Source organism: Carassius auratus, chromosome 41 (genome assembly GCF_003368295.1).
Source record: "Carassius auratus strain Wakin chromosome 41, ASM336829v1, whole genome shotgun sequence".
Taxonomy (NCBI): Eukaryota; Metazoa; Chordata; class Actinopteri; order Cypriniformes; family Cyprinidae; genus Carassius; species Carassius auratus.
The window spans coordinates 25,925,471-25,937,768 of NC_039283.1; the positions used below are offsets into that span (position 1 = coordinate 25,925,471).

Consider the following 12,298-nt stretch of genomic DNA (forward strand, 5'->3'; position numbering starts at 1 on the left):
CTGTAAAGACCTTGTCTCAGAGGAGCACCAGGACAAGACCACAGGAAACAGATGATTCTTCTGCACAATCTGACTTTGCTGCAGCCTGGAATTGAACTACTGGTTTCGTCTGGTCAGAGGAGAACTGACACCAACTGAGCCTGGTTTCTCCCAAGGTTTTTTTCTCCATTCTGTCACCGATGGAGTTTCAGTTCCTTGCCGCTGTCGCCTCTGGCTTGCTTAGTTGGGGTCACGTCATTTACAGCGATATCGTTGACTTGATTGCACATGATTCCACAGATACTATTTAACTGAACTGAGCTGAATGATGACATAACTGAATTCAATGAGTAATTACCTTTAACTATCATTTTGCATTATTGACACACTGTTTTCCTAATGAATGTTGTTCAGTTGCTTTGACACAATCTTTTTTGCTTAGAGCTTTATAAATAATAATAATACCTTACATTTATATAGCCCTTTTCCAAGCACTCAAAGCACTTTTTTTCATGTTGTGTTCATATTTCATTTGAACTTCACCAGAGTTCATTTGAAACGCAAACTGAGATCCATCTTTTTAGTGGTCTCTGTTCACTTGGTTGGTACGCACCAGGGTTCGGATGGCAGCATTCATACTTACTTAAATGTACCGTACTAAAAGGAGCAATTTCACCAGAGTTTGTTTTATTAATCAAACCAAATATGACAAGTGTGAACACACCCTCAAATATTCCTCCTGATTGGAAACAGGATGTGTCTGTAAATTAGTTCCTAGGCAGGGGTTAAGGGAAATGAAGTCTGGTGTAGTTCATGGGATTAAATTGCATTGCTCTCAGAACCTTGGTGCATACAGATAACACTAACTGTAGAACATAAATCACAGATTAAACATAAAAATACAATTATACAAATATGCAAATAAGGACATAAAACTTAAAAACATAGTTTTTAACAAAACTAAACTCCACAAGAGCTTTACACACTTGCAGACATGTCTGTTTTACACACGTCACTTAAACACAGAACCAGGAAACAGGAAGTGTAGTGGAGCTCGTGTCTTTATTCATGTAGTAAAATGGCTGAACCTAGATATTTTCAGGATGAGTTTTCGTGTCCAGTGTGTCTGGACCTCTTGAAGGATCCAGTGACCATCCAGTGTGGACACAGTTACTGTAAGATCTGTATTACAGACTGCTGGGATCGGGAGGATCAGATGGGAGTCTACAGCTGTCCTCAGTGCAGACAGACCTTCAGTCCAAGACCTGCTTTATCTAGAAACACCATGCTGGCTGAAGTGGTGGAGAAACTGAAGAAGAGGAAACGTCCTGATGACTGTGATGCTGGAGATGGAGATGTGCAGTGTGACGTCTGTACTGGAAAAAAATACAAAGCTGCCAAGTCCTGTCTGATGTGTCTGAACTCTTACTGTCAGAATCACCTCGAAGAACATGAGAGTTGGTTTAGAGGAAAGAGACACAAATTGACAGAAGCCACTGGACGACTGCAGGAGATGATCTGCCAGAAACATGAGAAGCTCCTTGAAGTTTTCTGTCGCACTGACCAGAAATATATATGTATGCTGTGTACGATTATTGAACATAAAGACCATGAAGTTGTATCAGCTGCAGAAATGACGACAGAGAAACAGGTATTTGAAACTAGACACTGATCAAATATTGAAATAATCATTTAATATGCACTATATGAACATCTTACAGCATTCACATGTAACAGGGCAGCAGAAATAAACAGCAGGTTCACTGTTTGCTGAAAGCGCACCAGAAACCTTCATCACAATCTTTCACTAAATAGGCTTTGATTAAACAACATTATATGCTCCGGGTGTGTGTGTGTGTGTGTTTTTTCACTGCTTTGTGTGTGTGCACTTTGGATGGGTTAAATGCAGAGCACAAATTCTGAGTATAGGTCACCATCCTTGGCTGAATGTCACTTCACTTCACTTTCACTTTTGTAACTGATGATCACTTTTGGAGTTTGAACCTACAGCCATAAGTTAGTTATGTCCTACATTTACTGGATTCATCTGTTCTCATGATGATTTAGTGGCAGTAGTTTTCTGTGGCTACCACTCACTATCATCTGTTTGTCCTGCAGAAGCAGCTGAAGGAGACACAGAAGACGCTCCAGCAGAGAATCCAGCAGAGAGAGAAAGATCTCCAGCAGCTGAGAGAGACTGTGGAGTCTCATAAGGTGAGTCTGGAGAAGAAGAGAAGTTTGTCTCCGTCTCAGTTCAGACTCACTGAAGCTGAATCACTGTGTGTCCTAACAGCGCTCTGCACAGACAGCAGTGGAGGACAGTGAGAGCATCTTTACTGAGCTCATCTGCCCCATTAAGAGAAGCCGCTCTGAGCTGATACGACTGATCAGAGATCAGGAAAAGACTGCAGTGAGTCCAGCTGAAGAACGACTGGAGCGACTGGAGCAGGAGATCAATGATCTGAGGAGGAGAGACGCTGAGCTGGAGCAGCTTTCACACACACAGAATCACATCCAGTTCCTGCAGGTAACAGATCTAGAAGAACAGGATCATAGTGGACTTGATCAGATCCTACTGTGACAGAGACTCACAGAGAAACATTTCATGAGTGTCTTATTATATAATCATCAGTCAGACTCTCATCTGATCATCTTTTGTAAGAGATGCGGTTAACAAATGGGTTTTAGCTCTGGAAATCCTTTAGTAATCTTTCTCTGAGCTCTTTCTTCTGGAAGATATATTTAGCTGCCAATCACCACTAGCACCAACCAAACGGTTAAAAAATGTACTTCCATCTAAACTTTTTACCTCATTTCTCCTTCTGATTTATTACATCACAATGAAATCAGTGAACTCAATAGTAACATTCATCAAAATTTAATCAGATTATTCTCAAACCTGCTTAAAATTATCTTTATTGCCCTGTAACACATGGATGAATATAATGACGAAGACCCCAAACATGAAGTCAGGCTGTATATTAGCAATGCTTCAATGTATTGAAATCAAATCAAACCTGACTGTGTCTTAATGGTCCTTGTGAATGTAATGATATGAACTTTGTAATCATCGGGAAGAAGGAGGCGGGAACCGGCGCACAATCAAAACATAATTTTAATATTCAAAAATAAACACAACAGCGCGTCAGCCCCTCACGGCGACTGACGCGCACAAATAAAAGCAAACACATAAAATAACGTCCCAGGCCTGGTCCTCTCTCGTCCTTCATGGTCGTCACTCCAGTTTTATATCCTTCCATCTCCTACGTGGGACTCGATACTGGCGGTGGGGCGCAGGTGTAGCTCATCTCCAATCACTACACCTGGCCTCACTCCTCGTTCCCACGCCTCTCGGCCCCGCCCCACTCGCCACATACCCCCATCGCCCCTCGCAGGCCGGGGGGTACCCTCGAGACTGCGCTCTACTCCCCCCCCCCCCTTCCCTCCGGGGGGGACCGCTCACGGGGACCTGCAGGAGATGGAAGGAGGAGCGACAAGGACGAGAGAGGAAAAAAAAAAAAAAAAAATTCCGGTTCCCAGAGGCACTGCTGCTCGGCCCTCCACCGGCTGGGTGATCTCCTCCGCGGTGCCCGGCGGTGGCACTGGACGGCCCTCGGCAGACGGCACGACACTCCTCCGCCGCCCGGTGGACGGCGACGGCTCCTCCGATTTTGGGCAGCGGCAGGAGTCCCCCGTTCCCTGCCCCTCCGGAATCCGTCACGGAGGCGGCAGGCTCCGGCCCCCTGGCGAACGGCGCCGACTCCTCCGCTCCCTCACGGACGGCAGCCGCCCCTCCATATCGTGGGCGGTCGACAGCGAGCTCACCCGTCCCCGGCAACTCGCTCCAGCCCACCGCCTCGAGCGTCCATGGCGGCACATACCTCGCCTGCTCGAGGGCACCGCGGATTCACCACAGCCGCGAGGGATCTTCAGCAGCGCGTCCCTCCTTCTCCCGGGCTTCGGCACCACTGTAACGATATGAACTTCTTACTCATCGGGAAGAAGGAGGCGGGAACCGGCGCACAATCAAAACATAATTTTAATATTCAAAAATAAACACAACAGCGCGTCAGCCCCTCACGGCGACTGACGCGCACAAATAAAAGCAAACACATAAAATAACGTCCCAGGCCTGGTCCTTCACGGTCGTCACTCCAGTTTTATATCCTTCCATCTCCTACGTGGGACTCGATACTGGCGGTGGGGCGCAGGTGTAGCTCATCTTCAATCACTACACCTGGCCTCACTCCTCGTTCCCACGCCTCTCGGCCCCGCCCCACTCGCCACAGTGAAGTTTCAGTGTCTCTGACCGCTCTAAAGTTATAAATAATGGTCAATCTAATGGTTTTCCTGTCCAAATCTACTCTACCCTACAATGAGACTCCATTGATGTTCTAGAGCTGTTAGATTAACATTTATGTTCTTAGCAGATGTTTTATCATCCAAACGATTTCCTAGAAAGTTCACATATACAGTCATGGCAAAAGTTTTGGCAGTGACAAAGATTTTGTGTTTGGCAAAGTTTGCTTCTTAAGCTGTTGTGGTGTTCATTCACACTGTTTCCAGATTATTTTGTAGAGTGATAAGATGCATTTAAAATGATGTTTTATTAACAAGATTCAGGAGGAGCGTGTCAGATACTTAGCCTAATCAACACAGGTGGACCACAATCAAGTAATCAATACCATTGTATAAATATCGCTGACTTACCTCTATCCATTGATGGTTTATCAGGATCCCTCCTCCACCCCATCTCCTCACTTCGAGTTCACTTTATAAATAGACTGGGGGGGGGGGACTCTAGGTTCGGGCCATTCCCGCGCTCAGAGCCCTTCCCCGGACAGAGCGCCAAATACGCAGACCATACCCAAGTGAAATAATTGCTAAAAGCTTCATTGACCAAAAAACTAACTTTTCACACACACACACACACACACACACACAAACAGACAAATCATAGATCCTCTTTTGACTATTATTAATTCCTCACTGTCATTAGGATATGTCCCCAAAACCTCCAAACTGGATGTTATTAAGCCTCTCATCAAAAAACCACAACTTGACCCCAAAGAACTAGTTAATTACAGTCCAATCTCGAATCTCCCTTTTCTGTGAAAGATACTAGAAAAGGTGGTATCCTCACAATTATATTCCTTCTTAGAGAAAAATGGTATATGTGAGGATTTCCAGTCAGGATTTAGACCGTATCAGAGTACTGAGACTTCTCTCCTTAGAGTTACAAATGATTATCATCTGATCGTGATTGTATCTCTTTATTACTGCTATTGGATCTTAGTGCTGTGTTCAAAACTATTGACCACAACATTCTTTTTTCATAGACTAGAACACTTTGTTGGCATTAATGGAAGTGGATTAGCATGGTTTAAATCATACTTACATGACCGCCATCAATTCGTAGCAGTGAATAAAGATGTATCATATCGATCACAAGTGCAGTATGGAGTACCTCAAGGCTCAGTACTAGGGCCGCTACTATTCACGCTTTATATGTTACCCTTGGGAGATATCATCAGGAAACATGGTGTTAGCTTTCACTGTTATGCTGATAATACTCAGCTCTATATTTCTTCTTGGCCCGGTGAAACACAACAATTTGAGAAACTAATGGAATGCATAGTCGATATAAAAAACTGGATGACAAGTAATTTCTTACTGCTAAATTCAGAAAAAGCAGAGGTGTTAATTATAGGACCTAAAAACTCTGCTTGTAATAACCTAGAACACTGTCTAAGACTTGATGGTTGCTCTGTCAATTCTTTGTCATCAGTTAGGAACCTAGATGTGCTACTTGATCGCAATCTTTCCTTAGAAAGCCACGTTTCTAGCATTTGTAAAACTGCTAGATTAAAGTGAGTTACTAAAGTTCAGTCAAGTCAACAAGAGACGCACAAATCTGATGTTCCTGAAGGTTATTGAGTGAAGTGTGGAGCTGATGAGTTTTGATTTCTGTTTTCTGTAGAGTTTCCAGTCTCTCTCAGCATCTCCTGAATATACAGATGAAAATAAGGATCCCTTCCCTCCTCTCGTCTCCTTTGATGGTCTGAGAGAATCTGTCCATCAGTTGAAAGACAAATTGGAAGATTTCTGTAAAGTGGAGCTGAAGAAGATCTTAGACAGAGGTAAAGTCTTGGAGATTAATCTGCTCTCAGAAACCAGTCCATCATCATCTCATATCATGGAGAACATCATATTAGAAATGTCTTAGGAATGGATGCAGGATCATGAGAATCACACTGTTCATGTCTGTTGATTTCCACAGTCACAATCAACAACATTGATCCAAGAACCAGGAACGACTTCCTACAATGTAAGTCAGTAAGAAATCAAGCAGAATAACTGAGTATGTTCATGGTCTTCCTGTAGAAGAGTTTTATAATTTATGTAAATTATGATTTGCACTGATATCTATTCATCTGTACTGAGACACTGATGATACACTTGAACATGAAGAGTTCAGCTTAAGGAAAAGATCAAACAGATTCATAATTGCTGATTCTGATGTGTTTTATCTCCATCAGATTCCCATCAGCTCACTCTGGATCTGAACACAATGAATAAACACCTCCGTCTGTCTGAGGGTAACAGAGTGATTACTGGTACTAAAACAGTCCAGTCATATCCTGACCATCCAGACAGATTTGATCATTATCGTCAGGTGTTGTGTAGAGAGAGTGTGTGTGGACCCTGTTACTGGGAGCTGGAGTGGAGTGGAGATAATGGTGTGCGTATATCAGTGTCATATAAGAGCATCAGCAGGAAGGGAGGGGGTGATGAGTGTTTGTTTGGATTTAATGATCAGTCCTGGAGTTTGATCTGCTCTTCCTCTGGTTACTCATTCAGACATAATAAAATACAGACTGTTATCCCTGTAGAGTCCGTCAGCAGTAGAATAAGAGTGTTTGTGGATCCCATTGCAGGGACTCTGTCCTTCTATAGTGTCTCTGACACAATGAGCCTCATCCACACAGTCCAGACCACATTCACTCAGCCGCTCTATCCTGGGTTTGGGTTTTATAAAAGAGCATCAGTGAAACTGATGTCTTGCTAAGTGACCATGTGTTTCTGTGCTTTTCACAACCTCTGTTTGTGTTGATTTAGTTGAAATGTAGTGTCACATCAATCATTTATATTATTTAGGTATGCATCGATTCCAATAATGGTATCAAGCCCAATACTGAGCTCCTGTACTCGTACTTGTACTCGATAAAATGCCCTGATACCAAACGCTGATACCACACAACATGTGATAAGTGTTTTGCTTGCTTGAGTGTTTCTGCATTATATCGAGTGGCTTTTGAATATAAATCACAGCACGTTTCAGATTTAAAAAAAAGAAAGAAAAGAAAAAAAACATGCTTCTTCTATTTGTGAAAATATCACAGGAGATTTATAACGAGTGGTTCCCTTCATTATTACAGCAAAGCGCGTACCCCTATTTTTGCCAAAGGTGGCCCACATTTGGTTGGCACTATTTGTGCCATTATCCCTGTTTACCTCATGGGACACTTCAGGGTCACATTCAGATTACACATTGCCATCAACACCACATCTTTACCTACCGAGGCCCACATGTGATTTGATACATTTGGACTATTTTTGCGTGTTACATATGGGCCTCTTCAGGCTTACATCCATTTTGTTCGGGCAGTAAGAAGGGCAGCAGTGCCATATCATTGCCTTATTCATTGCCCATTCACATGTTATCTGGGCAGGCCGAATTAACAAAGAGATCAATTCACCTCTCACCTAAGGAAAGCCTTCTTCCAGCTAATGGGAGTCACTGTGAGCTTGTCCTCTCGTTACCATCATCAGACAAATGGCCAGATTGAGTGGAATATCCAGGAGCTCAGATGTTACCTCCGGCATACTGCCACGACGATCAGCACAGCTGGAACCACTTCCTCCCCTGGGCTGAGTATGCCCAAAACTCCCTCCAACAGAGTACCACCGGTCTGATTCTAATTCAGTGCATTCTCCGCTAACAGCCCCACTCTTCCAGTGGACGGAAGAGCCCTTGAAGGTTCAAGCTGTGGACTACTGATTCAGAACGAGCGAAAGAGTGTGGGACTAAGCTCACATTCACCTCCAACAAGCAGTGTGGAAGCATAAGACCTTTCGCACATGCCCAGCACACCTCTACTCCCACATACCAGCCTGGTGAGAAGGTATAGCAGTCCACCCGGATCTGCGCCTCTGCCTGCCTTGTAAGAAGCTGAGTCCCTGCTACATTGGTCTGTTCCACATACAGATGCAGATTAATGAGGTCACCTACCAACTCCAACTCCCACCAAGGTACTGCATTCACCCTACCTTCCATGTTTCTCTCCTTAAACCCTTCTCTCTCTCTGCACAAGGACCACCCGAGCTGCAACAACCTCCTCTTCCAGCAATCCTTGACTTCAAGGCTCTCACAGCCTGGAGAAAAAGCTGTTGATCAGTCTGGTGGAGCAGGCTTCTGATGCTCCGGTACCAACTTGCTGATGGTAGGAGCTGGAAGAGACTGTGGGAGGGATGGGTGGGGTCCTTCACAATACTGTTAGCTTTGCTGGAGCACTGTGTGAGGAAAAATCTGCTGCACTACAGTTCCCGTACCAGACACTGATGCAGCTGGTCAGCATGCTCTCAATGGTTCTGTAGAAAGTGGTTAGGATGGGTGGAGGGAGACTTGCTCTTTTCAGCCGGCAGAGAAAGTGTAAGTGCTGTTGTGTCTCCTTGGAGAGTGACATGGTGTTGATGGTCCAGGTGAGATCCTCAGTGATGGGCACCCCGAGGAATTTAGTGCCCCTGACTCTCTCCAGTCGAGCGGTCGATGGTCAGCGGGGAGTGGTCAACAGAGTTTCTCCTGAAGTCCATCACGACCTTCTTTATATTCTCCATTCAGCCAGATGTGCCACTTCCTCTCTGTAGTGCGTTTCAGAGAAGAACGCTGCACTCATTGATTCCCTCCTCTCTGCCTGCTGTTGTCTTTCCAGTGCTAAAGACATTCTTTATGTCTATGATTAAAGTATTTAAACTATTTTGAATCATTTTGCTCCATTAAAGTCCCATCCTTGCATACTTCTTGTTTCAGCACTGAGCTTAGGGCAATGAAAATCCAGGGCCACCAGCTTGTAAGAAACTGTCCTCATTGTTCACTCCTTGGCATATACTGAACACTTTAAGCAGAACAGGAATCCTCTTAATGCAGCTTGATCATCTTAATTCTCTACTTTAATTAATAAGTCCAAAAACAGACCTAGAACATGATATACTATGATTTAAAAAGTAACTCAGCCTCCTGTACAGTCTCTAGAGGATTTTGATCAAATGTGTGATGCTTTATTGTTCTTTCAAAGTAAAAAATGCCATACCTGTCAACATCCTACTTCTATTTACACTACTGATCCTCTGTCTTCATGCTGTGCTCACTACGATGTAGTATACATGCCAGATCAGTATGTGGCACTGTAATTTTGCCACAGAGATACATTAAAAATAAACAAGACTTGGAGCATGTGCATAAACCTTGCGTGCTGTATACAAACCATTGTTGTTGTTGCTCTTACGTGGCGTAGCGGTGTCTGACTAATGTCGACACGTGGGGTGATGACATCATCGTTTCAGAAAATATACAGATGTCCCCCCAACCAAACGAAATACAAAATACGGCGTTTTCAGATTTATGCACTCTGGGACCCGGTTTTCCAAAAACGCTGGATCTGTGTGGACGAAACCCCTATCCGATAAAACAAATTGTGCGTATTCACAGAATATAGTCTCCATGTGGATAGTCTCATGAAAACCAAAAAAAAAATGACTTTATTCAGCATTGTCTTCTCTTCAGTGTCTGTTGTGTGAGATTTCAAAACACTGAAGTGTAGTGATATCTGGTTCACGAACGAATCATTCGATGTAACCGGATCTTCTTGAACCAGTTCACCAAATAAAACTGAATAGTTTGAAACGGTTCGCATCTCCAATAAGCATTAATCACCAAATGACTTAAGCGGTTAACTTTTTTTAACATGGCTGACACTCCCTCTGAACAGGGCCGTGTAGAGACCTTTGGAACATGGAACAAGGCTTTAAATGGCGCTGTTCAAAATATCAATACAGCAATATATTGTGATGCATTCCTTGCTGATTCACGTATCGATATGTATGATTATGTATTGATACAGCAGCAAATGCTGTGATGCAGTTTTGAAAAAGAAACAATAGAGAAGACAATTTTAAGTTTAAAATAATAATAGCTCTGGGATTAGAAACTGAAATCTCTTAAATTGTCCCAACCTGATGGCTGTTTCTTCCCTGTATCTGCATTAATCTATTATTTTAACCATCACTACAACTCTTGCACCTTATCAATAAGTCCACCTTAAATATTGATACAAAACATAAAAAAACTGATACACTGGAATTTAGTGATTAATATTATTATTACTGTTGTTGTCTAAAATTGAACACCTTTGCAATGTAAACAAATGACAGGCTACATTTGTTATTCATATCCTTCACACTGCACTTTGATGTCAGGTATATTATGCATTTTTATTGACATTGATATTTTTACATTTATTTCCAGAGAGATATTATTGAGTTTACAGGCTAAAGTGGTCTTGCTGTTGTAAAGACTGTTGCTATTGTAGAAAAAAAAATATTTATATTATATATATATATATATAAATATAATTATATAATTAATTTCTGAATTGTTTTTATTTTTATAATGATAATTCAGAGAATGAGAAAATCTGAATAAGCCCAGTGCTTTAAGTGGGCCAGTACGCACCGGTACTCAGTACCACCACTTCCAAATTTAGCTCTTGACGCTACTTCTCCGTGTGCCCAGAACGTGCTTTTACGTTCATTTGGACATCTGTTTTAATAGAGGTTTTAATCCTTTGCCTGTGTTGCCACTTTTCAGAGCACCCTTCACAATGAACGCTTCCTAATTCTTCCTAGTTCGGAGTATGGAGCGTGAATCATTTGAACCAGTTTGGGTGTTCGGAGCGGGTTCGCGAATCATTTGAGTCAGGTCGGGAGTTCGGAGCGGGTTCGCGAATCATTTGAGTCAGTTTGGTGATCACGAATCATTTGAATCAGTTCGGAAGTTCGTAGCGGGATCGCGGATCATTTGAATCAGTTCGTGAGTACGGAGCGGAATTGCGAATCATTTGAGTCAGTTCGGGAGTTCAAAGCGGGTTCGCGAATCATTTGAGTCAGTTTGGTGATCACGAATCATTTGAATCAGTTCGGGAGTTCGTAACGGGGTTCGCGAATCATTTGAATCAGTTCGGGAGTTCAAAGCGGGTTCGCGAATCATTTGAGACAGTTTGGATGTTTGAATGCAGTAATGCAGTAGCTCTTTCTAAGGGTATTTTTTCAAAATCCTTTTGCACATTTTATTTATGTTTAGTAGTTCTTTCTAGCTCAAGCAAATCCACGAACTAATAAAAGGATTTATTATTAAGGTCGCCTGTTGACTGCTGTATATAAAAGCCCTTCAATATAGTTGTTGTTACCTCAGGGGATGAGAGGAGTCATCAAAAAAAAAAAAAAAAAAAAATCAGAAAATATATATATATTTTTTTTAGCTATAATAGAGTACCGGCACCTCTTTTGGACCACTTAAAGCACTGAATAAGCCTTACCAGTTTTGTGATAATTATTTTAAGGCACTCAACGTGTTAATAAATAAATAAGTACTGTAATATAATACAAGTTTAATCAAATAACATAAAAAAGACCAGACCCCTCGATGCCTGTGAAACTTTTCTCCCTCAAACAGCACGAGTGTTACTTCTACACACAGCAACATATCTGCATGTTCTCACATCACATCTTCTTGTAAAATAATAATAAGTAAATAAACATCAAAATCACTTCGCTGAGAATGAAACACCACTTACCAGCTGCCGCGGTGTTGAAAATATCCTCTAACAATTAAAAAATGCGCGTGCGGCGTGAGGAATTTTCCCGGTCAGGTGAAAGGTCATCATGTTGGTCATTTTATTAACAGCTAAATTATTATTAATAAATTGTAATAATATTATGATTGGGCGTGGGCAGGCATTCACAAAAGGGTATGTTATTACAAAAAAAATTCGAGGAAATTTTGCTTTGACAAAGGGGCACTCAAGGGGCAAAGGAGCAGGTGCTCAAGTGAACCGGTTCTTTCGGACAATTCGATCAATTCTCGAATCAGACGCGTCTGACAGAAACGGTTCTCGCAGGGCACTACAGCATTGTGCTGTGTACGGTATTTAAATACAAGTACCCCACTGTGATATACACAGATCATAATCCATTGACTTTC

General features: G+C 42.4%; 1 protein-coding gene across 1 annotated transcript; it reads left to right on the top strand.

Moving 5' to 3' along the window:
- Window positions 1-424: 424 nt before the first annotated feature.
- On the top strand, window positions 425-9,745 carry LOC113059607 (tripartite motif-containing protein 16-like). The gene is made up of 6 exons (XM_026228158.1): window positions 425-1,630; window positions 2,098-2,136; window positions 2,459-2,506; window positions 5,960-6,119; window positions 6,260-6,307; window positions 6,519-9,745. The coding sequence occupies exons 1-6, from the start codon at window positions 1,058-1,060 to the stop codon at window positions 7,046-7,048; spliced, it is 1,398 nt and encodes a 465-aa protein (XP_026083943.1). The 5' UTR covers window positions 425-1,057; the 3' UTR covers window positions 7,049-9,745.
- Window positions 9,746-12,298: the final 2,553 nt, after the last annotated feature.